We start from the raw sequence: 26,822 nt of genomic DNA, 5'->3' as shown, positions 1-26,822 counted from the left end.
GACGTCGGTGTTGTATGGCTGGTCATAAAATTAAAAATTTTTCTGGCATTCACAACAATTTGACCTCGGGTTTACTATTTTATTATACCTAATCAGAGCACCAGATACACCAACGCCACCTCAGAGCACGAGAATCTAATTAACACAAAACTGAAAATAAAGTTAAGGCTATGCTCACACGCTGCGGATATTGCTGTGGATCCGCAGCAGTTTCCCATGCGTTTACAGTACAATGTAAACCTATGGGAAACGCAATCCGCAGTGCACATGCTGTGGAAAAAACTGCATGGAAACGCAGCGGCTTACATTCCGCAGCATGTCAATTCTTTGTGCGGAATCTGCAGCGATTTACACCTGCTCCACAATAGGAATCCGCAGGTGTAAAATCGCAGGTGGATTCCGCACAAAATCCGCAATAAATCAGCAGTAATTCTGCAGGAAATCTGCACGTAAAACGCAGTACCTTTTATCTGCGGTTTTCACAAATCCGCTGCGAAAAAATCCGCAGACCTCAAAAAGACGTGTGCACATACTATAAGAAACAACAAAAAGACGGATTTCATCAACCAAGGTATCATTTTACTCATTATAACGACGCCGCTCTGACACTGTGTAGGTTACAATGCAAAATCCTGCTGGCAGGTTCCCTTTAAGGGGTTAAGGAATATGGTGCATGATACTGAAGCATTATGCTGCATATAAAGCTGTTTTTCATGTATCTGAAGGGAGAGTTGAACCAAACTATCCCAGTCAGCAATGGATAGGAATATTTAAGTAGCTAATAATGTTATAGTCGCTTTAGCTGTTGTGTTTGTTTATAAGGGTGATGAGTAGAGTTGAGCGACCTTGACCTTTTTAGAGTCGAGCTGGGTTTTGCGAAACCCGACTATGTCCAAAGTCGGGTCGAGTGAAATCGGCCGATTATGACGTAAAGTCGGGATCGACCGAAACACGAAACCCAATGCAAGTCAATGGGGCAGCATAGTCGGCAGTGAGTGGGGGCCAGGAAAACACCTAGAGTACACATTTTAATGTCAATACCATCCATTCTTCTTAATGAAGCTTGTCAAGCGTAATTTACCTTATAATAATTGGAAGGCATTTGAAATTGGGGGTCATTTGGCTAAAGTTGTGGGGGGTAGGGCTGGTTCAAGTAATTAGTGGGCCCAGGAAATCTGGACCACGTCACGGCAGTGGAGCAGGGAGAGGTAAGTATTTCAACTTTGCAAGTGCTGTGAACCTGAGCAAGCAGGGGGGGCCCACTCGTTGGCATTGGCACTGGCACAGGGCCCCTCAAAGTACAGCGGTGTGTTTGCACGGCGGGGGCGCCTCCCACCGGCAGCAACACTTTTGCGTACTATGAGAGGCCCTGTGCCAGTGACGTCGCCAACTAGTATTCCTCCCCCCACCTGATGAAGGAACCTGCACTTTCATCTGCACCTTCCTCTTTGTCCCCGTGTAAGGTGGTATGGTATGCGGGAAGAGCAACCTGACTTTCAGCAGGGTCACAATGTTGTTGTGTAGCGTGCACGGGGAATGTTGCGTTATGGGTCAATGTACCAGCAGACTCATCTATCACTGGCTGGGCAATGGGCACGATGAAGTGGAAACACAGATATAGGCCCAAAGAAGAAAGTGGGCTAAATGCAGTTCAAAATTGGTAACACAGGAATAACCAGGGGGCATTGCAGTGGAGGACAACTGGAATGAGAGGCTGACACAGAGAGTAGGGCCAAATCAGTAAGTAGTCGAAATACAGTTCAAAATTGGCAACCGTAGTAAACAGGCGGCACAGCTTTGTCCAGTGGAGGAGAACAGCAAGGAGTGGCAGACACCGATAGTAGGCCCCAACCCAACAAGTAGGCCAAATGCAGTCTAACATTAACAACTACTTAACGAGAGGCTGAAAATGGAATTTCAGGACAGGAAACCAGGAGAACAGCAAGGAGTGGCAGACACCGATAGTAGGCCCCAAACCAACTAGTACGCCAAATGCAGTTGTTCCATTTAACCACAATTTAATGAGAGCCTGAAGATAGAAGCTCAGGAAAGGCAACCTGGGGAACACCTTGGAGTGTAACACACCATCTCTCTCCACCCCATACCCATTTTTTAGGCCTAATGCAGTGTACTTTTCTACAACTACTAAACGAGAGTCGGAAGACCGAAGCAATGGCAAGGAAACCTGGGGAACACCTTGGAGTGTAACACACCATCTCTCTCCACCCCATTCCCCATTTTTTAGGCCTAATGCAGCCTACTTTCCGACACCTACTAAACGAGAGCATGAAGATCGAAGCTCAGGAAAGGCAACCTGGGGAACACCTTGGAGTGTAACACACCATCTCTCTCCACCCCATACCCATTTTGTAGGCCTAATGCAGCGTACTTTTCTACAACTACTAAACGAGAGCATGAAGATCGAAGCTCAGGAAAGGCAACCTGGTGAAAACCTTGGAGTGTAACACAACCTGTCTCTACACCCCATACCAAATTTGTAGGCCTAATGCAGCGTAGTTTCCACCAACTACTAAACGAGAGCCGGAAGATCGAAGCTCATGAAAGGCAACCCGGGGAACACCTTAGTGTAACACAACCTCTCTCTACACCACGAAAGGGCTGATTCTTAGGAAGGAAGGCTGTTGTAAATAAGCATTGCGCGTCCGAGGGTGATTATATTCTTATTCGGTATCTACTCACCCTTGGACGCGCCATGCTTCTTGATTTGTAATTAATGTTTATTTGCAATGTGCTTTTGACTTACTCAATTAATTTTTTAATTATTGATTTTATTAAATTAATAGTTTAACATCTTATTGGAACTAATTTAAAGGAGACGCGACAGGACAACACTCGGTGGATGCCATATCTGTGTTAACAACTCCAAAAAACTTTCAGTTAACTTCTTGCAGGAGAAAGAAATTGTAGCTGTTGGACCTTTGTAGTACAGTTCCAGATATTTGTTGTGTGTTTGTTTTGATTGTTAAAATGTCTGCATTTGAGATCTCAACACGATCTTATTTTTTATAATCAAATTAATTTTTAAAATATTTTATTAGGTTGGTTCAAGGGGTACACGGGCCGCAGTAGACAGGTCAGAGGAGGCCTAGTGGAAGGAGGGACCGCAGATGCGCCACTGTTTCACCCATACACAATTAGTAGGCCTAATGCAGCGTAGTTTCCAACAGCTACTAAACGAGAGCCGGAAGATCGAAGCTCAGGAAAGGCAACCTGGGGAACACCTTGGAGTGTAACACAACCTCTCTCTACACCACGGAAGGGCTGATTCTTAGGAAGGAAGGCTGTTTTAAATAAGCATTGCGCGTCCGAGGGTGATTATATTCTTATTCGGTATCTACTCACCCTTGGACGCGCCATGCTTCTTGATTTGTAATTAATGTTTATTTGCAATGTGCTTTTGACTTACTCAATTAATTTTTTAATTATTGATTTTATTAAATTAATAGTTTAACATCTTATTGGAAATAATTTAAAGGAGACGCGACAGGACAACACTCGGTGGATGCCATATCTGTGTTAACAACTCCAAAAAACTTTCAGTTAACTTCTTGCAGGAGAAAGAAATTGTAGCTGTTGGACCTTTGTAGTACAGTTCCAGATATTTGTTGTGTGTTTGTTTTGATTGTTAAAATGTCTGCATTTGAGATCTCAACACGATCTTATTTTTTATAATCAAATTAATTTTTAAAATATTTTATTAGGTTGGTTCAAGGGGTACACGGGCCGCAGTAGACAGGTCAGAGGAGGCCTAGTGGAAGGAGGGACCGCAGATGCGCCACTGTTTCACCCATACACAATTAGTAGGCCTAATGCAGCGTAGTTTCCAACAGCTACTAAACAAGAGCCGGAAGATCGAAGCTCAGGAAAGGCAACCTGGGGAACACCTTGGAGTGTAACACAACCTCTCTCTACACCACGGAAGGGCTGATTCTTAGGAAGGAAGGCTGTTTTAAATAAGCATTGCGCGTCCGAGGGTGATTATATTCTTATTCGGTATCTACTCACCCTTGGACGCGCCATGCTTCTTGATTTGTAATTAATGTTTATTTGCAATGTGCTTTTGACTTACTCAATTAATTTTTTAATTATTGATTTTATTAAATTAATAGTTTAACATCTTATTGGAAATAATTTAAAGGAGACGCGACAGGACAACACTCGGTGGATGCCATATCTGTGTTAACAACTCCAAAAAACTTTCAGTTAACTTCTTGCAGGAGAAAGAAATTGTAGCTGTTGGACCTTTGTAGTACAGTTCCAGATATTTGTTGTGTGTTTGTTTTGATTGTTAAAATGTCTGCATTTGAAATCTCAACACGATCTTATTTTTTATAATCAAATTAATTTTTAAAATATTTTATTAGGTTGGTTCAAGGGGTACACGGGCAGCAATAGACAGGTCAGTGGAGGCCTAGTGGAAGGAGTGACGGCAGACAGGCATCAAAGGCCTAACATTGGGCTGGCTGTAGGCAAGTTAAAATTGGTTCCAGGGGAACACGGCCATCAGTGGCCTGGTCAGTGTAGTTGTAGTTGAAAGAACGGGACGCAGACAGGCTTCGAAGGCCTAACATAATAACATAGGGCTGGCTGTAGGCAAGTTAAAATTGGTTCCAGGGGAACACGGCCATCAGTGGCCTGGTCAGTGTAGTTGTAGTTGAAAGAACGGGACGCAGACAGGCTTCGAAGGCCTAACATAACAAACTTGGGCTGGCTGTAGGCACTTTTAAATTTGTTCCAGGGGTACATGGGCAGCAGTGTATGGTCAGTGGAAGTCTAGTGGAAGGAGTGACCGCAGACAGGCTTCCAAGGCCTAACATAACAAACATGGGCTGGCTGTAGGCACTTTTAAATTGGTTCCAGGGGTACATGGGCAGCAGTGGTCTGGTCAGTGGAAGTCTAGGGGAAGGAGTGACCGCAGACAGGCTTCCAAGGCCTAACATAACAAACTTGGGCTGGCTGTAGGCACTTTTAAATTGGTTCCAGGGGTACACGGGCAGCAGTGGTCTGGTCAGTGGAAGTCTAGTGGAAGGAGTGACCGCAGACAGGCTTCCAAGGCCTAACATAATAAATTAGGGCTGTGGGCACTTTTAAATTGGTTCCAGGGGTACACGGGCAGCAGTGGTCTGGTCAGTGGAAGTCTAGTGGAAGGAGTGACCGCAGACAGGCTTCCAAGGCCTAACATAACAAACTTGTGCTGGCTGTAGGCACTTTTAAATTGGTTCCAGGGGTACATGGGCAGCAGTGGTCTGGTCAGTGGAAGTCTAGTGGAAGGAGTGACCGCAGACAGGCTTCCAAGGCCTAACATAACAAACTTGGGCTGGCTGTAGGCACTTTTAAATTGGTTCCAGGGGTACACGGGCAGCAGTGGTCTGGTCAGTGGAAGTCTAGTGGAAGGAGTGACCGCAGACAGGCTTCCAAGGCCTAACATAACAAACTTGGGCTGGCTGTAGGCACTTTTAAATTGGTTCCAGGGGTACATGGGCAGCAGTGGTCTGGTCAGTGGAAGTCTAGTGGAAGGAGTGACCGCAGACAGGCTTCCAAGGCCTAACATAACAAACTTGTGCTGGCTGTAGGCACTTTTAAATTGGTTCCAGGGGTACATGGGCAGCAGTGGTCTGGTCAGTGGAAGTCTAGTGGAAGGAGTGACCGCAGACAGGCTTCCAAGGCCTAACATAACAAACTTGGGCTGGCTGTAGGCACTTTTAAATTGGTTCCAGGGGTACATGAGCAGCAGTGGTCTGGTCAGTGGAAGTCTAGTGGAAGGAGTGACCGCAGACAGGCTTCCAAGGCCTAACATAACAAACTTGGGCTGGCTGTAGGCACTTTTAAATTGGTTCCAGGGGTACACGGGCAGCAGTGGTCTGGTCAGTGGAAGTCTAGTGGAAGGAGTGACCGCAGACAGGCTTCCAAGGCCTAACATAACAAAATTGGGCTGACTGTAGGCACTTTTAAATTGGTTCCAGGGTAACACGGCCAGCAGTGGCCTGGTCAGTGTAGTAGTTGTAGAAAGAAGGGACCGCAGACAGGCTTCGAAGGCCTAACATAACAAAAATGTCAAAACAATGGTATTGTCAGTGCCAGGCATTGAAGGATGTCAGCGCCTAGACTACACATTGGTGAAGCTGTGAGAGATAATTTTGCTAGTGGTAGAGCACTGTTTGAGCTGGGGGGGGGGAACTGTCTTGTGGCCGGCGGTACAGGCACAGGGCCCCTCATATTACAACGGTGTGTCTGACGTTGGGTGCGCACCACCACCGCCAGAGACACTTTATTGTACTATGAGGGACCCAGTGGCAGTGCCGTCGACCAAAAGCGGCCACACCCACCTCTTCAGACAAACAGCACTCTCAAGGGTCCAAGCGCAAAGTGTCGATAGCACGGCCCCGTGTGGGGAGTTTGGCCATTTCGTGAGGTGGAAACATGTCGTATGCTGGACAATCAGGTGAAGAAAATTACGAGATTGGAAAAGTCATTCAGAATAGTCCACAGGCAAGACCTTTTCATAGGAAAGCTAGGTGTCAGCCGGGCAGGGTGGGGCAAAAGATTTTGAAATCCAGTTGTGGTTCATTTTAATGAAGGTTAGATCATCTACATTTTGGGTAGCCAGACGAGTCCTTTTTTCGGTTAGTATTGAACCTGCAGCACTGAATACTCTTTCTGATAGGACACTAGCTGCCGGGCAAGCAAGCTCCTGCAATGCATATTCTGCCAATTCTGGCCAGGTGTCTAATTTGGATGCCCAGTAATCAAATGGGAATGACGGTTGAGGGAGAACGTCGATAAGGGATGAAAAATAGTTTGTAACCATACTGGACAAATGTTGTCTCCTGTCACTTTGAATTGATGCTGCAGTACCTGTCCTGTCTGCGGTCATAGAAAAATCACTCCACAACCTGGTCAGAAAACCCCTCTGGCCAACGCCACTTCTGATTTCTGCCCCTCTAACACCTCTGGTCTGCTGGCCCCTGGAGCTCGTGTGAGAACGATCACGGGCGCTGTGTGCAGGGAATGCCAGAAGCAAACGGTCAACAAGAGTTGATTGTTTTGTTGCTAATATTAGTTCCAAGTTCTCATGTGGCATAATATTTTGCAATTTGCCTTTATAGCGAGGATCAAGGAGGCAGGCCAACCAGTAATCGTCATCGTTCATCATTTTTGTAATGCGTGTGTCCCTTTTGAGGATACGCAAGGCATAATCCGCCATGTGGGCCAAAGTTCCCGTTGTCAAATCTGCGGTTGTGCTTGGTTGAGGGGCAGTTGCAGGCAAATCTACGTCACTTGTGTCCCTCAAAAAACCAGAACCCGGCCTTGCCACGCCACCAATTTCCCGTGCCCCCGGGAAAGCTTCCTCATTAAAAATATACTCATCCCCATCATCCTCCTCATCCTCCACCTACTCTTCGCCCGGTACCTCGTCATGTACACTGCCCTGACCAGACAATCGCTGACTGTCATCAAGGCTTTCCTCTTCCTCTGGTGCAGACGCCTGATCCTTTATGTGCGTCAAACTTTGCATCAGCAGACGCATTAGGGGGATGCTCATGCTTATTATGGCGTTGTCTGCACTAACCAGCCGTGTGCATTCCTCAAAACACTGAAGGACTTGACACATGTCTTGAATCTTCGACCACTGCACACCTGACAACTCCATGTCTGCCATCCTACTGCCTGCCCGTGTATGTGTATCCTCCCACAAAAACATAACAGCCCGCCTCTGTTCGCACAGTCTCTGAAGCATGTGCAGTGTTGAGTTCCACCTTGTTGCAACGTCTATGATTAGGCGATGCTGGGGAAGGTTCAAAGAACGCTGATAGGTCTGCATACGGCTGGAGTGTACAGGCGAACGGCGGATATGTGCGCAAAGTCCACGCACTTTGAGGAGCAGGTCGGATAACCCCGGATAACTTTTCAGGAAGCACTGCACCACCAGGTTTAAGGTGTGAGCCAGGCAAGGAATGTGTTTCAGTTGGGAAAGGGAGATGGCAGCCATGAAATTCCTTCCGTTATCACTCACTACCTTGCCTGCCTCAAGATCTACAGTGCCCAGCCACGACTGCGTTTCTTGCTGCAAGAACTCGGACAGAACTTCCGCGGTGTGTCTATTGTCGCCCAAACACTTCATAGCCAATACAGCCTGCTGACGTATGCCAGTAGCTGCCCCATAATGGGAGACCTGGTGTGCAACTGTGGCAGGTGCGGATGGAGTGTTTGTGCGACTGCGGTCTGTGGACGAGCTCTTGCTTCTGCAGGAGGACGAGGAGGAGGAGGAGGAGGAGGGGGTGCGAACGGCTACAGACAACTGTTTACTAGACCGTGGGCTAGGCAGAACTGTCCCAAACTTGCTGTCCCCTGTGGACCCTGAATCCACCACATTTACCCAGATTGCCTGAGTGCATGGACGATGCGCTCTTTAACATGCTGGTGGAGGGCTGGGATGGCTTTTCTGGAAAAAAAGTGTCGACTGGGTAGCTCGTAGCGTGGTACAGCGTAGTCCATCAGGTCTTTGAAAGCTTCGCTTTCAACTAACCGGTAGGGCATCATCTCTAACGAGATTAGTCTAGCTATGTGGGCGTTCAAACCCTGTGTACGCGGATGCGAGGCTAAGTATTTCCTTTTTCTAACCATAGTCTCATGTAGGGTGAGCTGGACTGGAGAGCTGGAGATCGTGGAACTAGCGGGGGTGCCGGTGGACATGGCAGACTGAGAGACGGTGGGAGATGGTATTGTTGCCGCCGGTGCCCTAGATGCAGTGTTTCCTACTACGAAACTGGTGATTCCCTGACCCTGACTGCTTTGGCCTGGCAAAGATACCTGCACAGATACAGCAGGTGGTGCGCTAAATGGTGGTCCTACACTGCCGGAAGGGATGTTGCGTTGATGACTAGCTTCATTGGCCGAGGGTGCAACAACCTTAAGGGACGTTTGGTAGTTAGTCCAAGCTTTCAAATGCATGGTGGTTAAATGTCTATGCATGCAACTAGTATTGAGACTTTTCAGATTCTGACCTCTGCTTAAGGAAGTAGAACATTTTTGACAGATGACTTTGCGCTGATCAATTGGATGTTGTTTAAAAAAATGCCAGACTGCACTCTTTCTAGCATCGGATACCTTTTCAGGCATTGCAGACTGAGCTTTAACCGGATGGCCACGCTGTCCTCCACCAGGTTTTGGCTTTGCCACGCGTTTTGGGCAAGATACGGGCCCGGCAGATGGAACCTGTGGCGATGTTGATGCCTGCTGCGGCCCCTCCTCCTCCTCTGCTTCAGAACTGCTGCCGCCTGCACCCTGTTCCCCCAATGGCTGCCAATCGGGGTCAAGAACTGGGTCATCTAATAACTCTTCTTGTACCTCCTGCGCAACTTCGTCTGTGTCACCGTGTCGTTCGGTGGTATAGCGTTCGTGATGGGGCAACATAGTCTCATCAGGGTCTGATTCTTGATCACCACCCTGCGAGGGCAATGTTGTGGTCTGAGTCAAAGGACCAGCATAGTAGTCTGGCTGTGGCTGTGCGTCAGTGCACTCCATGTCAGATTCAATTTGTAATGGGCATGGACTGTTAACTGCTTCACTTTCTAAGCCAGGGACGGTATGTGTAAAGAGCTCCATGGAGTAACCCGTTGTGTCGCCTGCTGCATTCTTCTCTGTTGTTGTTTTTGCTGAAGAGGACAAGGAAGTGACTTGTCCCTGACCGTGAACATCCACTAACGACGCGCTGCTTTTACTTTTACCAGTTTCACGAGAGGAGGCAAAAGAGCTAGAGGCTGAGTCAGCAAGATAAGCCAAAACTTGCTCTTGCTGCTCCGGCTTTAAAAGCGGTTTTCCTAATCCCAGAAAAGGGAGCGTTCGAGGCCTTGTGTAGCCGGACGACGAACCTGGCTCCACAGCTCCAGACTTAGGTGCAATATTTTTTTCCCCACGACCACCTGATGCTCCACCACTACCACTACCCTCATTACCAGCTGACAATGAACGCCCCCGGCCACGACCTCTTCCACTAGACTCCTCATTGTTTTAAAAACGTAACCAAACTAACGTTATTTGTTGCAGTCACACAACTTACACGGTGAGCTATAACTTCAGTATGATTTAGCTACCCCTTTACAGGTTAGTGAGACCACAGCGAAAATCAGGGCCAATGTTACACACTCTTTTTTTGGTGGTTGCAAATTAGAGAGATGCCCCACACGCAGGACTGTCACTGAAGCACAAATGTTAATATTAATGTCACACTATTATTTTTTTTTTATTTTTTTTTTTTTCAGGAACACTTTAGAAACCGCAAAAAAAAAATAAAATAGATTTTTGCAGGGAGAATTTAGAAAACAAATGTAACAAACTATATGCTTTCTATGGGCCACTGAGTGAGAGATGACGCACACAGGAATCAGGAGTGGCACACAAGCCCAGAGGCCAATATTTTTCTACCAATGATTGATGGAGTTATTTTCTCTGGTAGATTTTTGAACCCAAATCAAGGAAAAAAAATATAGGCTTTCTATGGACCACAATTGGAGAGAGAGAGAGAGAGATGGCACACCCAGGAGTCAAGACTGGCACACAAGCAGAAAGGCCAATATTAATCTCCCAATTTTTTTGGGGGTTTGTTTTTTTTATTTTTTTTTCAGGGAGACTTTAGAAAAAAAAATAATAAAAAAAATATGATTTTATCAGGAAGAATTTAGAAACCAAATAAAATAAAATGATTTTTTCAGGGAGAATTTATAAAACAAATAAAAACAAAAATAGGCGTTCTATGGCCCACTGACTGAGAGATGACGCACACAGGAGTCAGGAGTGGCACACAAGCCCAGAGGCCAATATTTTTCTACCAATGATTGATGTAGTTATTTTCTCTGGTAGATTTTTGAACCCAAATCAAGGAAAAAACATATAGGCTTTCTATGGACCACAATTGGAGAGAGAGAGAGAGAGAGAGACAGATGGCACACCCAGGAGTCAAGACTGGCACACAAGCAGAAAGGCCAATATTAATCTCCCACTGTTTTTTTTGGTTGTTTTTTTTTTTTTTTTTTCAGGGAGACTTTAGAAAAAAAAATAATAAAAAAAATATGATTTTATCAGGAAGAATTTAGAAACCAAATAAAATAAAATGATTTTTTCAGGGAGAATTTAGAAAACAAATAAAACCAAAAATAGGCGTTCTATGGCCCACTGACTGAGAGAGAGAGAGAGATGGAACGCTTAGTACTGGCACACAAGCCCAAAGGGCAATATTAATCTCCCTTTTTTTTTCAGGGAGAATTTCTAAAACCCCAAAAAAAAAAAAATAGGCTTTCTATGGCCCACTATTTGTGAGAGAGATGGGACGCTCAGGACTGGCACAGATGGCACGCTCAGGACTGGCACAGAAGCCCAGAGGCCAATATTAATCTCCCTTTTTTTCTGGGAGAATTTATAAAACCAAAAAAATATTTAAATAGGCTTTCTATGGCCCACTATTTGTGAGAGAGATGGCACGCTCAGGACTGGCACAGATGGCACGCTCACAACTGGCACACAAGCCCAGAGGCCAATATTAATCTCCCTTTTTTCAGGGAAAATTTATAAAACCAAAAAAAAAATTAAATATGCTTTCTATGGCCCACTATTTGTGAGAGAGATGGCACGCTCAGGACTGGCACAGATGGCACGCTCACAACTGGCACACAAGCCCAGAGGCCAATATTAATCTCCCTTTTTTCAGGGAAAATTTATGAAAACCAAAAAAAAAATTAAATAGGCTTTCTATGGCCCACTATTTGTGAGAGAGATGGCACGCTCAGGACTGGCACAGATGGCACGCTCACAACTGGCACACAAGCCCAGAGGCCAATATTAATCTCCCTTTTTTCAGGGAAAATTTATAAAACCAAAAAAAAAAATTAAATAGGCTTTCTATGGCCCACTATTTGTGAGAGAGATGGCACGCTCAGGGCTGGCACAGATGGCACGCTCACAACTGGCACACAACCCCAGAGGCCAATATTAATCTCCCTTTTTTTCAGGGAGAATTTATAAAACCAAAAAAAAAAATTAAATAGGCTTTCTATGGCCCACTATTTGTGAGAGAGATGGCACGCTCAGGACTGGCACAGATGGCACGCTCACAACTGGCACACAAGCCCAGAGGCCAATATTAATCTCCCTTTTTTCAGGGAAAATTTATAAAACCAAAAAAAAAATTAAATAGGCTTTCTATGGCCCACTATTTGTGAGAGAGATGGCACGCTCACAACTGGCACACAAGCCCAGAGGCCAATATTAATCTCCCTTTTTTCAGGGAGAATTTATAAAACCCAAAAAAAAATAAAATAGGCTTTCTATGGCCCACTATTTGTGAGAGAGATGGCACACTCAGGACTGGCACACAAGCCCAAAGGCCAATATTAATCTCCCACTGTATTTTTATCAGGGAGAATTTATACACCCCACAAAAAAAAATACAGAAAAATGAAAAGGCTTTCTATGGCCCACTATGTGAGAGAGATGGCACACACAGGGATGGCACTCTAGCAGAAATGCCAAATTGCCAATCTTAATCTCCCACCAAAAAAAAAAAAAAAAAAAAAACAGGGAATGTCCTACAATTACTATCTCCCTGCCTGCAGTAATCTCAGCCAGGTATGGCAGGCAGCTACTATCTCCCTGCCTGCAGTAATCTCAGCCAGGTATGGCAGGCAGCAATAAGGAGTGGACTGATGCACAAATGAAATAAAAAGTGTGGACAAACAAAAAAGATAGCTGTGCAGAAAGGAAGGAACAAGAGGATTTGTGCTTTGAAAAAAGCAGTTGGTTTGCACAGCGGCGTACACACAGCAATGCAGCTATCAGGGAGCCTTCTAGGGCAGCCCAATGAGCTACAGCGCTGAGGGGAAAAAAAAAAAAAAAAAAAACTTCCACTGTCCCTGCACACCGAGGGTGGTGTTGGACAGTGCAAATCGCTGCAGCACAAGCGGTTTTGTGGTTAATGGACCCTGCCTAACGCTATCCCTGCTTCTGACAAAGCGGCAGCAACCTCTCCCTAAGCTCAGATCAGCAGCAGTAAGATGGCGGTCGGCGGGAACGCCTCTTTATAGCCCCTGTGACGTCGCAGACAGCAAGCCAATCACTGCAATGCCCTTCTCTAAGATGGTGGGGACCAGGACCTATGTCATCACGCTGCCCACACTCTGCGTTTACCTTCATTGGCTGAGAAATGGCGCTTTTCGCGTCATTGAAACGCGACTTTGGCGCGAAAGTCGCGTACCGCATGGCCGACCCTGCACAGGGGTCGGATCGGGTTTCATGAAACCCCGACTTAGCCAAAAGTCGGCGACTTTTGAAAATGTTCGACCCGTTTCGCTCAACCCTAGTGATGAGCATTTCACTCCTCCAAGTGAACAAACACTTTGGTCCCAATTCATCATTGTTATTTTTCCACATTTCTGAAGTAATTTGCTTTTTGAGTGGCTTTCATATCTGTGCTTTATTCTCTATAGGTTATGTGCTACTTTTTAAGTTGTCTTTTTTTTGTTTGTTTTTTTCCTTGACAATTTGGCTTAGGCTGGTTTCACATTTGCGTTTTTTGACGCTGCGTTTTAGCGCAAAAAAATGCATGCGGTTTTTTCTATACTTAACATTAAAAACGCATGCTTTTTTTGCATGCGTTTTTCCGCATTTTGACGACGCATGCTTCGTTTTTATGCTTGCGTTTTGTTGTGGAAATGCAACCTGTAGTAATTTCTAGCGGCATTTTTTTGCCGCAAAAAACCGCATGCGTTTTTTTTGTGGCAAAAAAACGTATTGCTGTCTATGTAAACGTATGCGTTTTTAAGCACATGCATTTGCATGCGTTTTTAAACGCATGCGTTTCAATAGAAAAACACAAGAATACACACTGATAAGCCACCCCCCAACCCTAACCCTAACCCTAGGGATCCTAACCCTAACCCTAACCCTAGGGATCCTAACCCTAACCCTAAGGGTTAGGATCCTAACCCTTAGGGTTAGGGTTAGGATCCTAACCCTTAGGGTTAGGGTTAGGATCCCTAGGGTTAGGGTTAGGGTTAGGATCCCTAGGGTTAGGGTTAGGGTTAGGGTTAGTATCCCTAGGGTTAGGGTTAGGGTTAGGATCCCTAGGGTTAGGGTTAGGGTAAGGGTTAGGATCTCTAGGGTTACTAGGGATCCTAACCCTAACCCTAACCCTAGGGATCCTAACCCTAACCCTAGCTATTTCTGTTTATAGTGGGTTTTCTAGTTGATTTTGATGATTGGCAGCTGTTACACGCTTCTCATCATGCGTTTCAAAAACGTAATTGCAGGAAAAAACGCATGTAAACGCGTCAAAACGCTGCGTTTTTTAACGCAAATGTGAAACTAGCCTTAGCTAGAGGATTTAGATGTATACATGAAATGGAACTTGCAATGTGTAAAATGTTGTATTTTATTGGGTCATCTCACTCCGGTCTCTGCCTAGACTGAGGTTTATGGAGAAGTTTTCAATTTGGAGCATTTTTGTGACATTTTAAAGCATATGCAAACTTTCATGTAAAACAGTCACAAAAACTGGTTGAAGATAAAAACATATAGAGTTTTTGATTTCTTGAAAATTTCTCAAGCAGTTTATGCATTTGGATAAAAAAAAAACAGTGAATACCACAAGACAAAAAAATGAAACTGACTCAAATAAATAGCAAGTGATGACTCGGGCCCCATGAGTGGCTTTGTATGGACTTTTCATTGTATAGTTCTCTGTTTATATACCATATATTGTAGATCGTTAGCGCTCGCGGGCAGGGTCCTCTCTCCTCCTGTACCAGTTGTAACCTGTATTGTTTAAGATTATTGTACTTATTTTTACTATGTATACCCCTCCTCACATGTAAAGCGCCATGGAATAAATGGCACTATAATAATAATAAATAATAATAATAATATATGTGATGTACTCTTGGTATAGTGTTAATTTTTGTTACTTGGTGACAGTGCTGCAGAAGGTAAGAAAGTACTTTATCCCAATATTGTCCTTATTTCAAAATAGCCCTACTACAGTGGGCAACACTTCTCACTAAATTATTTTAAAGCTTATATTAATTATAACTATATATATATATATATATATAAATATATATATATATATATATATATATATATATATATATATATATATATATATAAATATATATATATATTTATACTGTAGATAAATGTCACTATGGTAAGAAATTATTGCTAGACAGTCATTAAAAAAGAGGTAAAATCAATACAATGTGCTCAAAATATCATGTGCGTGATTAGGCAAAACACAAACATTCAGAGGTCTAAATGTGTGTCACCTTAAGGTTAATATGGAATGATATAATAAACAATTATAGACTGCAGGGCAAAAAAAACTACAAATGGCTAATGAGGCCAATTCTAAAAAAATGCTAAAATAAAATTATCTTTTGCTTACCAATTAAAGTGTCATGTGCCATTACTCAAGTGATGCGGCTAATCATCCTAGCATAATCAAAATCTATAAATTGCAGGTTTGAGCAGGCTACAGGCATCTCAATGCAGGTGTCCATTAGAACATTCCACTGCCTAATAGTATGGTTGAGAGCTGCCACCAGCTGCACTCTAAATTATCTCCTCTAGCACTTACGCTATGCAATGTTCCCCCAATAAAAACTCAAAATACAAGGTATCTACCCATCACACTACCTCAAAACAGTACAGCGACTAGTAAGCAACTTTGTCTGGAAAAGTTGTCTTCCAATGGTTACTAGAGCAACTCTTTATCGACAATGAAAAGGATGTCTGGGAGTCCCTAACCTTTCTAAACGCTAACAAGCATCCCAACTTGCCCACTTAACTCTAGACTCTGGAAGCGTCACCCAAAGACCCTTGATGCCTTATTATGGATCCTCCCAGCCTAACGCAAACAAATTATGCGAGGCAGTGACCCCTTTTACAGCTAGGGGGCACTGTATGTTCTCCTCGGGATATGCATGGAGGCATATTGAGGCCATGGGAGTGCATGGCAGACGCAGGCATAACTGTGATGGTGAGATTTACATTGCTGTAAATGGCCGGTATGTGTCGCCAAGGAGATCCTCTGCGCTGTAAGCCAGTAATGTTGTTGCTCTGGGACCTTGGGATGCTTACAGGGCTAGTCGGAGAGCTGGGCGGGTCTGACTAACCACACACACCTCCCACCTATGGGGATGGTTACAGCTATATAATGTGGCTGAGGTCTGGTCACATGGGAGAGTGTGTAAGGTCCTGGAAGGTCTATGTGTTGAAAGGTCCCAGGTGGGGATGGACTTCCTGAAGTGCACATGGTGAGGACTTGGACCTGGAGGGCGGTGTGTTGGATAGTTCCAGGGTATGGACATCCTGAATAGTGCATGGAGAGGCCATGTCTGCAGAGTCTGTGAAGGCACTGCAATGTGGGAGCTACTATCTGTCTGAGTATCTGGAACTGTCAGGTGACTTGGTGAGCAAGGCATTGTCCGGGATGGTGATCCCAGTTCGGCTGCTTCGCTGGGAGAGCGTACTGACCGGAGTCAGCGTGTGGAGCAGGAGCTCCTGGAAGGTAACCCAGAGTATGGGGAACTGTGTGCACTGACAGGGAGTCAGTTAATGGACTGTGCGGTCACCCATGGTAGCTAGATGGAGTAAGGTCCAGCATGTTTTGAGACTGCAACCTAATGTCATTGGGTGGTGCCTGTTGTGTTCCATGGACATTAATGAACTGTTCAGCGTGTGGTCGCCCACGGTAACTGGACAAAGAGTTCCTGCGTGTTTAGTGACTGCATTTCAAAGCCGTCTACTATGAAGTGCTAAGGATTGTGTGAGGTCTGTGATGGGTAATATGGCCTACAGCAGTTTATGATGCTTGAAGAAACCAAAATAGACACTTTATGTGAAAAACCGTGCCTGTCTACATTTGTCCTGTTCTTAAGCCAGTGTCCCCAATACAAGCAGTAAGCGCTATCTTACAACATTCACTTAAAATGTGACTATTTGTGAAAAGGTTTTAATATGGACCTTGCTGGTTATTTGTTTAATTCATCAATAAAAACTTATTTTTTGGAAAAAAAACACGGTATGTAAATGATTGTATTAAAAAATCAGGTGTTTTATTAGTTACAACATGCTATTAGACCAATAGAGTGCAGAGTCGCAAGATGCATGTGATCATAAACAAAATAACAGGAGCCCTTAAGATTCCAACTGTTATCAATTAAGAGTTACAAGCTGCAAGGAGGTGGATAGTAAGGAGATGTTTTACCTGTGCTGTGTATCACTATCAATAGATGTGAAAATGCTTGAGCCCTAACATGCCTGTCAATAGATATGAAGAGGCTTGAGCAGCGATGCATACGTCAATAGATGTGAAGATGCTTGAGCCACGACGAGCATGTCTACAGATGTGAAGAGGCTTGAGCCCCAACGCGCAAGTCAATAGATGTGAAGATGCTTGAGCCCTGTTGAGCACATTTCGCTTGCTTCTTCTTATGCCTCCCTAAGATCACTTTATATTAGAATCTTTTTAGAATTGGTTACATTAGCCATTTGTAATTTTTTTGCTCTCCAGTCTGTAATTGTTCATTATATAATCACATGTTAACCTTAGCGTGACACAAATTTAGACCTCTGAACATTTTATTGTTTTGTTTCACACACATGATATTTTGGGCTCAAGTCCTTTGATCGTTGGTCCTTTATGATGATTGTCTACTAATATAACATAGATTTTTAAATTTAGCCATGTATCACTTCTAATTTCTTACCATAGTGAAATCATGCTCTTGGTTTGTCTCAGCTTTAATAGAAGGTAAGAACAGTAGTTTAGGGTAGTCAGCAACATGGTGTGCGAGGAGATTTATGAACTCAGCTCTTTGGCTTGTAAACCTTGGAGGTTCACGCATCACCAGAGTCTGCAGGAAGTGTGTGGACAATCCATATGATGTACATGACAATGATTTAGGTTACTGGACAACTAAGGCAGCCAGTTTTTAATTCTGAAGTAGGGGCAGAAAGAAATTGTAGCTGCTTTACAAAAAGTAATCTTAAATATTTGTTATGGTGCAATCAGTGAGCTAGTGATCACTAGTGTTGAGGCATGGAAGTGGTATAACTAGGGATGCATTGTGTGGGCCGTCAATGAAGAAGAGTTAGGATAGGTCATCAATACAAGATTAATGGTGGTGCAACCCCTGGCATCCATACAAATCAGCTGTTACCAGTGGTGCAGTGCCCAGATGTAATCACTTAAGTAGCGCACGGCAACGCATAGTGGCTGCAGCCAGGTAGTGCTCAGCCACCAGTTTTTGAATGCCTGCTAAGGCATACCATCCCTGACATCTTGCTGCTTGCTCCTTTGATGTATTTGATAATGATTGTGTATGTTACTTACGTATTCAATAGCTATAATGGCACAGCAAAAATAGTTTAAGAATTTAAATATGTTTCAGTAAAAATAATATAATAAAAAGTTAAGATTTTTACCTGAGCATATCACACCTGCATCATATAAATGGGTGCACAAAATTTGACCAAATTCGCTTGCTGGACATTTCAATATGTGTGTTTCATTTCCTACACATTGTACGTCGTCCAGCCAGATGTTCCCGGTTCCTCTCCCATAATAGGCTCCTGTTGTAGCTTTTATAGCAGAGCCACAACCCAACTGCCTACAAACCACATCTGCATCTGCTTTATCCCAGGAGTCATCACAGATCGTTCCCCAGCTTCCTTTATAGTAAATCTCCACTCTTCCAATACAACGGCCAGGACCATTCACCAGTTTTAAATGTTTGCTTCCTGCATTAAAAGACAAATATATAAGGATATAGTAAACTTTAAAACATGTATAGTGTTCAAAATAAAGTAATCTACATCTATTTTACATTCAAACTGCTATAATATATATACTATATGTATATATATATATATATATGTATATATATATATATATGTTATAGTCATATCACATTTTAGTTACTGTGTTGTGGAAATTGGATTCTAATCCACCCTGTGGTGCAATATTCCACATTCTAGAGTGAAAGGCTAATAGCCACACATCAAAAGAATGAGATATTATGGTACACCTAAAGTCATCAGCACTGTGCAGCAGTTTTAGGAGAGATTGAAAAAAATCTGCAAAGCAATAATGTTTTAAAAAATAGCATATTAATACTAAACATTTGAATGAATAAAAGATTAGTTTAAATAACATCAATAATATAACCACCAGAGATGAGCAGATTATTTGAAATTTAAATTTGTATGCTTCACCAAATTCCCCCCAAAAGTTGCATTCCTGAAAAGCCTATAATTTCTGGAATTTAAGTGTGATGCCTCTTAGATGTGTATTAAACCGATTTAGCTCTTTAGAAATGCAAAAACAACCTTATTAATGTCCAAATAATCCAAATCCAAACCCATGTGGTTAAAGGAAAATAAATTAGAATCAGGTAACATTGTATAAATGGTCCAAAAATTATCTCTTTTTTAGGGAATATGCTTGCCTTGCTGCTATTCATACACAGCCCGTGATAACAGAAAAAGCTATGGCAATTTCACATGGTAAATGCAAGAGTTGCCCCTGTTTGGGCAATATGATGTGCTCTTTTCTATGTTAAATGAAGTAGCAAAAGCATTCTCAAAAGCCATCCAAAAATTATACCAAAACAAGTGTACTTTAATATGTGAAGCAGTTATGGCTTCTCAAGTAAAAGTGAAAAAAATCTCTTTTTTGAGATCTGCCACCAGATTTCTATTCACAAAATTCTTAAGCAAATGCTTTTTATCAAGCACCTCAAAAATAATCCTTTTCGTGGAAGAGGGAACAGGCTGTTTTAAAAATGAAATAGTAATGGCTAATACCAAGCCAAAAATTAGCCCTATTTTTAAAACTATTTCGTACTTGCTCTCCCTAAGCAGTGTACATTTCACATTATCAGCACAGTCTATCACTATGAAACACAGTGGGCAGGCAGCCAGAAGGTTTGTGGCTGGCAGGTGTCATAGTTTACTGGGTTCTCGGGTCAGGTAGTTGCAGGGTTAACTCGGATGGCCTCTTTCTAGGTCTGGGAGGCTTCTTATAGCCTCACGATGAGGCCAATCTTTGTCGTTTATACTCTGATCCTTGGCTGAGTGTGTCTGCCCTGGTGTATCTCTGCCTTGTGCATGTACTACTATCTGTTTGGTTTCTGATCTGGTTCCGTCCCTGTTGTGATTCTTGCCTGCTCTTTCTGTACCGTCTATTGCCCGTTCTGGTTTACTGATCTCAAGCTACGTCCAGACTATTCTTCTGACTGCCCCTGTGTACTGTGCCGACCTCTCTGTGTTTGACTTTGGCTTGTGTAACTACGTGTTTTCCTTCACCTTTTTTACATCCTTGGGGTCTCCTCTCTCTTTCGCACTTCCACGAGAGCCGCTGCAGCCCCAGCGATGCTAGGTTCTGCCCACCCCCCCTTCTGACTCACGGTCACATAACCGCAGGTTCTGTTTGCCTTCTCTGGAGAGCGGCCAGCTCCTACAAGCACCACTGGTACAGCTCTCACGGCTCCCCGGAGTCACAGGGTGTCCCCAGCACCAGACATCCAGGCTGACCCCCTGCACAGCTGCCGGTGAGTGCTCGTTGGGTAGCTAGTCCTTACAGCAGGGCTCTAGAATTATAGAGACAGAAGTAATTTTTTTTCTAGCAAAAATAGTTATGAGGGTTTAAATTCTACCTTCCTTGTTTGCAGTATGTCAAGAAAAAGCAGGATTTGTTATTGCAGTATATTGCTGGCAAATCAATTCAGTCACACTGAAAATCACATAAATATAGAACCTCCATTTACATTTGATCTTTTAGTAAGGAGATTACCACTTTAATAGTAAGGACTAGTGATGACCGAGTATGCTCACAGCTACTTGGTATTCGCCCAAGCATCTCACTGCTCGAGATGCTCGGAGCTCGCTGAGTATTTCCGGGGTTGCTCAGCGGGAGCTCGGGTCCCCTCCCTGCATGTTTGGTGCTCTTTAGAGAGCCAATGAACATGCAGGGATTGTCTACCACACAATGAAATGCCGCAGCCATGTTGTTTGTTGCATTACAGTGTTTGGCTGGCCGCACAGCGTCTTCAGGTCTATATCAGATCTGGCACCGCCATGCTCATCACAGTCTACTCTGGAATCAGTCTACTCTGGACAGGGGTGGATTAAAGGTAGCCAGGCCCCCAGGCTGTTCAGACTCTGTGGGCCCCCCGGTAATGTAACGGGGTTATGCAACGGGGTCATCATTTATCTGAACCAGATTATTCCAGAAAAATAGTTGCTGAGTGAAACTCCACTTCTCACCTATCACACATTAACAGTTCTTATCACCAGATCACACATATAACCGGCAGCTTTTGTTTTAGCCAAAAGATTTTTCAAGCCGCCACCATAACACGGTAGACACTTTTGGCCGGGCCCTACTCTATTTTAACCTATTAAATATTTGTTAAAGTATGCAATACAACTTAGGTATATTTTTATTTCTTTTTCAATTTTTAAAATCACCAATAATATCACATACAAGGAACAAATACAACTCCATGACCAGACCACATATTAACACCAGTGACCGAATAATATCATATACAAAGAACAAATACCACCGCACCATGACCTGACCACATATTACCACCACAAAGTGACCAAATAGCACATACAAGGGACAAATACTGCAACACCATGTCCAGACCACATATAACCACCACATAGTGACTAAGTACGACAATACTGATCAGTAATAAAAAAAAACACAATACTATCACCATAATTGCCATTATACACAGGAGATCTGTACTTAGTATGCAGTGTCTGTGTAGAGGTTATACAGTGATCACTGGTGACATTATACACATGAGCTCTGTATATAGTATACAGTGTATAGTATCAGTGTATAGGTAACAATCTGACTCACCAGTGACGTCTCTAGGTGAAGTCCTTCATCTTTCATCCTGCACAGACCACCATCACTTCTTCCAGCCAGGGCTCATATCTGCAGGAAATAATACAGTTATCTCGAGCTCTGCTTGCAGAACACATTATTTAATTTTTCCAAACTTCTACATTACACCACATGAAGAAAAAGAGGCAACATAGTATCACTCTACACAGTAACAGGCCTGCCCCCTCATTTAAAACAGTATACTGAAAAAATAAAATAAATACATCACTGCAGTAATAATATCCCTAAATTAGTCCCTATGGTAATATTATTCCCCATCCTGGCCCCTGTGTGTCTCATTCCTGGCTCCAGCCATATGTTCTCCCATCCTGCCCTCATGAGTATCCATTCTGCCCCATATGATCTCCCCATCCTGCCCCATCTGTCTCCATCGTATCCATCCTGCCCCATGATCCAATCCTGCCCCATGATCCTGCACAATCTGTCTCCAATCCTGCCCCATATCTCCATTCTGTCCCCTATGTCTCCAGCATTCTGCCCCCTGTCTCCAGCATTTCTGCCCCCAGTTACTCTAGCATTTGTGCTCAGAGTGTCTCCAGCATCTCTGCCCCAAGTGTGGCCAGCATTCTGCCCCAGTGTGTCCAGCATTCAGCCCCAAATGTGTCCAGCATTCAGCCCCCAGTGTGTCCAGCATTCAGCCCCCAGTATGTCCAGCATTCTGCACCATCGGTGTCCAGCATCTCTGCCCCATCTGTGTCCAGCATCTCTGCCCTCAATGTGTCCAACATCTCTGCCCCGAATGTGTCCAGCATCTCTGCCCCAATGTGTCCAACATCTCTGGCCCCAATGTCCAGCATCACTGCCTCCAATGTGTCCAGCATCTCTGCCCCCAATGTTCAGCAACTCTGCCCCCAATGTCCAGCATCTCTGCCCTCAGTGTCCAGCATGTCTGCCTCCAATGTGTCCAGCATCTCTGCCCCAATGTCCAGCATCTCTGCCCTCAGTGTCCAGCATCTCTGCCCCCAATGTGTCCAGCATCTCTGCCCCAATGTGTCTAGCATCTCTGCCCCCCATGTGTCAAGCATCTCTGCCCCCAATGTCCAGCATCTCTGCTCCAATATGTCATCTCTGCCCCCAGTTTCCAGCATTCTGGCCCGGGCCCCCCAGATCGCCGCTCTCAATTAAAAAAAAAATGAGTTCTTCTCACCTGACAACGTTCCTTCGGCGAAGCTCCCTCCTCGCATCTGAAGCGCGCACTCGCCGGCGACTGACAATAACATCAGACACCGGCGACATGTGTGCTGCGCCTGATGTCAGCTGCAAGCCTCCGATTGGCTGGTGGCTGTTAACTGTTAACGTGCAGGCGCGGGCCCGCACGTCAATAGCATTAAACTGCCGCAGCGCCGGTAGGGGTCCGGTGAGCAGATCCGATGTGGGCCCCCTCTGCCCACCGGGCCAATACGCCAGTCAGGGCAGTAATGCCCTGATGGCGGCAGTCAATCTGCCCCTCCACAGCACTGGGCCCTGGGCTACCGCGCAGATTGACCTCATTATAATCCGCTCCAGACTCCAGAGTACCAAGCTCAGTTACTTGACCAATAAGTACTATGTTTAGAATGCAAAGTGCTAAACCCTGTTCTTGACACAGGGATGTAAGCACATGGATTAGACGTGCTCTGAAACTAAACTGTGTCAATCACACACATGAATGAAGGAGATGCTACGTCAATAGATAGCGCAAGATAAAAGCGTAAGGGTTGAGCTTGCTCTGTAACTAAACTGTGCTACCCACATACATGAATGAAACAGATTCAAAGCCTAGCAGCTGGTTACCCCAGTCCTGACACTACTGAACCTGTGACTAGCCGGCACCCAAAGCATGTAGCAGACTAGAGACTCTGGCGTAGAACCAAGGAAACGAAACTGCGTGAATATGCAAACAGAGTGGTAGAGTATCCACCCATACACACCTGTCATGGATGGGGTGGTTCTGGCTCCATCCTGGTCAGGTCAGGGTTATAATACTTTGTCTCCCTTTTGTTCTGGGCGGCTATTTAATGCTGGTAGTTCCTGGGTCCAGTGTCGATGATTTACTTGGCTAGGGATTGCTGACCTAGGTTACTCATCTGTTATCGTTGTGCCTCTGTGCGTGTGAGGTTTTTTGTGTATGACCCGGTTCCTCCCCTGACTTCTGCCTCTGTGTTCTGCTCTGTACTGCCCTTTCCTTCCTGGTTCTCTGACCCTTTGGCTCGTCTCAGTTAAATCGCTGTCTCATCCCTAGGTACCTCGCTCTTGTTTGGTTTTGACCCTTAGCTCTCCATTTGAAGACGTTTACGTTTTGTGCCCCGTAATCTGTGCTTTCAGATGCATCCTCACGTGCGGTAACTCCACCCCTGTGATCACGTGACTGTTTAGTGCCAGGTCCTGTGCACATTGAGTGCTTTAGCTCTCACACTCCCAGCGCTTGGTTTCGGGCCTCCAGCAAGCACCTCCTAGGCTCCTTAGGTGACACACTGTGTGTCATTACAGCAGCAAACATAAATGACACTGGTGTGCCCACGGGCGCTGCTGAGAGCCTTTTAAATTCTAGGCTCCACCCCAAACACTCACACCCAGTGGGTCAAGACATCGCCTGCGAACCAATCCAGAACTGCCACATCACGAGAGCAGCTAGTGTCCGGCCACCAATGAGAAGATGCCACATCATGGATATGCTCAGTAAGGTGATTTCTGGACTTAGACTCCAGAGCACAGGGCTGCACCAGAATATTACTGATTAACATAGACTTGTCTGGAGATCCAGCAGTAACCAAGGGCCTGAGCAAGATGCTGGGACTGACGTCTGTGCTGAGCAGCACCCACCTCTGCCGGACCTGAATAGGAGACCGCCGAAGCAGATAATGCATGAGATCTATCCCGCACAGTGGGAAAATCCCGATGCCTAACATCAGCTGTTTAAAACTGTGGTTTGTCCATCACACTGATCACATATAACTGAGCTCAAAATGCTGCCATTTCTGTCCTTCATTTAAATTTTGTTACAGTGTGTTAGTTTTTGACACCTGTTTGCTGTTTAAAATAGTTACCTACAGGCCAGCTATTTACAACTGTGGTTTTCCATTATACGGATCACATATAAGTTCGCTCCAAATTCAGCCATTTGTAGTGAACGTGGAAAATATTGTCCTCCATTTAAGATGGGCAAGGCACGTGGCAAGGGACGGGGAAGTAGACGTGATGATGATGGTGATAGTGCATGCAGAGGCCTATGGATGCTTAAATTGTGCCACAACAAACACCCACATCTTTTCTCCCGACCTTCCAGTCCCAATTAGTAGGTGACCACAGCACACCACCATTGAACCCAGAGCAGTGTCAAAAGGTTTTTGGTTGGATAGTATATAATGATTATAGTCACTTTGCCACCACAACATGGTCAAGTCTCTGTAGCCATGAGTCTGGACCGCATATTCCTCACCCTGATCCTTCTTCCTCCAACAATGCCGATTGCCTATAGACAACTGATCTCACACTTGGACACTCCGGAGAGCTGTTCACTTTTCCATGTATAGATTCGGGACTCTCGCCCAATCCACTTGAAGCTGGGTAAGAGGAGATAGCATGATCAGCATGATCAGGCACATGGCAGCAAAGCACCCTACTTTGTGGGCCTAACCTCAGGCTCCAGGAACACTGTCTGCGGGTGACACCACTGCTTCTTCCACTGTTGTGCATGCAAGCCAATCCCCTGTCCATGGTGAATGTGAAAATGCCTCCTGCCCGGCACCTGTCGTTGCACAGACTCAACTAGTTCCATCAGCAAGTACGTCCACGTCATTGTACCAGCGCAACATTCAGTTGTCCATACCCCAGTCCTTGGAACGCAAGGGCAAATATGCAGCCAATGCCCCACAGGCCACACTACTAAATTCCCACATTTTGCAACTGCTTGTGCTCAAAATGTTGCTGTAACGCCCACAGTGTGGGACAAGGTATAGTGGACTCACTAGACCACTGATGGTGCAGTGGCGGCTGTATACCCAATACTCAAAAGACAGGAGAGTGGATCTCATAAACCAAAAGATATTTATTAACAAGGTAAAAACAAAAAGGAAAACGGAGTCAGAGGGAAAGAACCTCTGGATCATAACACTGTACCACGTAGTGGAGCACCGGGCTAGGTGTACCCCTATAGAGGGATTCCCCCATCACAACACCAGGTGGCCTGAATGCCACGAAACCAGGACCAGAGGACGACCCATACTGACAAACTAGCAACACAGTAGAATACTTGGGCCTGCTGGTGGAGAGAATCCCAGAAGCTCCATGAAGTCCAGAAAGGTTGATCCCACCGGTAGCTGGGTCAGGAGGGTTCCGTGAGAAGAGGCAAGACAACTTGGAGTGGGAACAAGAGAGACCAGAGGAGTCCAGGATGGGAATCGCCAGAAGAGAACTCATTGAAAATAGAGGTATCATTAAGGTGCACAGCACAGCAGAGTGTGGCCTGACACATGTTTTCTCAGACCCTCCCATCACACAGGCCCTGAGGTGCAGAGTACTCTCACAAGGAGTGCAAAGTTTGGGAAGATGCTGAGGGAATACCTTGCTGACCTTACTAATGTCCTCCGTGATTCCTATGTGCCTTATAATTTTTGGGTATCCAAGCTGGACACGTGGCATGAACTGGCTCTCTATGCCTTGGAGGTCCTGGCCTGCCCAGCTGCTAGCGTTTTGTCAGAGCGGGTTTTTATTGCCACTGGTGGAATTATAACTGATGATAAGCGCATCTGCCTGACAACTGAAAATGCTGACAAGCTGACTCTTATAAAAATGAACAAGAGCTGGATTGGGCCAGACTTCTCAACACCACCGAATGATAGCAGCA

The 26,822-nt window shown here is 44.8% G+C and overlaps 1 protein-coding gene across 1 annotated transcript in view; it reads right to left on the bottom strand.

Moving 5' to 3' along the window:
* LOC138681220 (scavenger receptor cysteine-rich type 1 protein M130-like) overlaps nucleotides 1–26,822 on the bottom strand; it is a 159,845-nt gene that overhangs the window by 119,203 nt on the left and 13,820 nt on the right. Inside the window, exons 3-5 of the mRNA XM_069768589.1 lie at nucleotides 18,499–18,813; nucleotides 18,407–18,417; nucleotides 17,781–17,927 (exon numbers count right to left, since the gene is read on the bottom strand). Coding sequence (XP_069624690.1) covers nucleotides 17,781–17,927; nucleotides 18,407–18,417; nucleotides 18,499–18,813 — 473 coding nt within the window. The remainder of the gene's footprint in view (nucleotides 1–17,780; nucleotides 17,928–18,406; nucleotides 18,418–18,498; nucleotides 18,814–26,822) is intronic.

Source organism: Ranitomeya imitator, chromosome 1 (genome assembly GCF_032444005.1).
Source record: "Ranitomeya imitator isolate aRanImi1 chromosome 1, aRanImi1.pri, whole genome shotgun sequence".
Classification (NCBI taxonomy): domain Eukaryota; kingdom Metazoa; phylum Chordata; class Amphibia; order Anura; family Dendrobatidae; genus Ranitomeya; species Ranitomeya imitator.
This window is presented reverse-complemented; position numbering and strand designations above follow the sequence as displayed.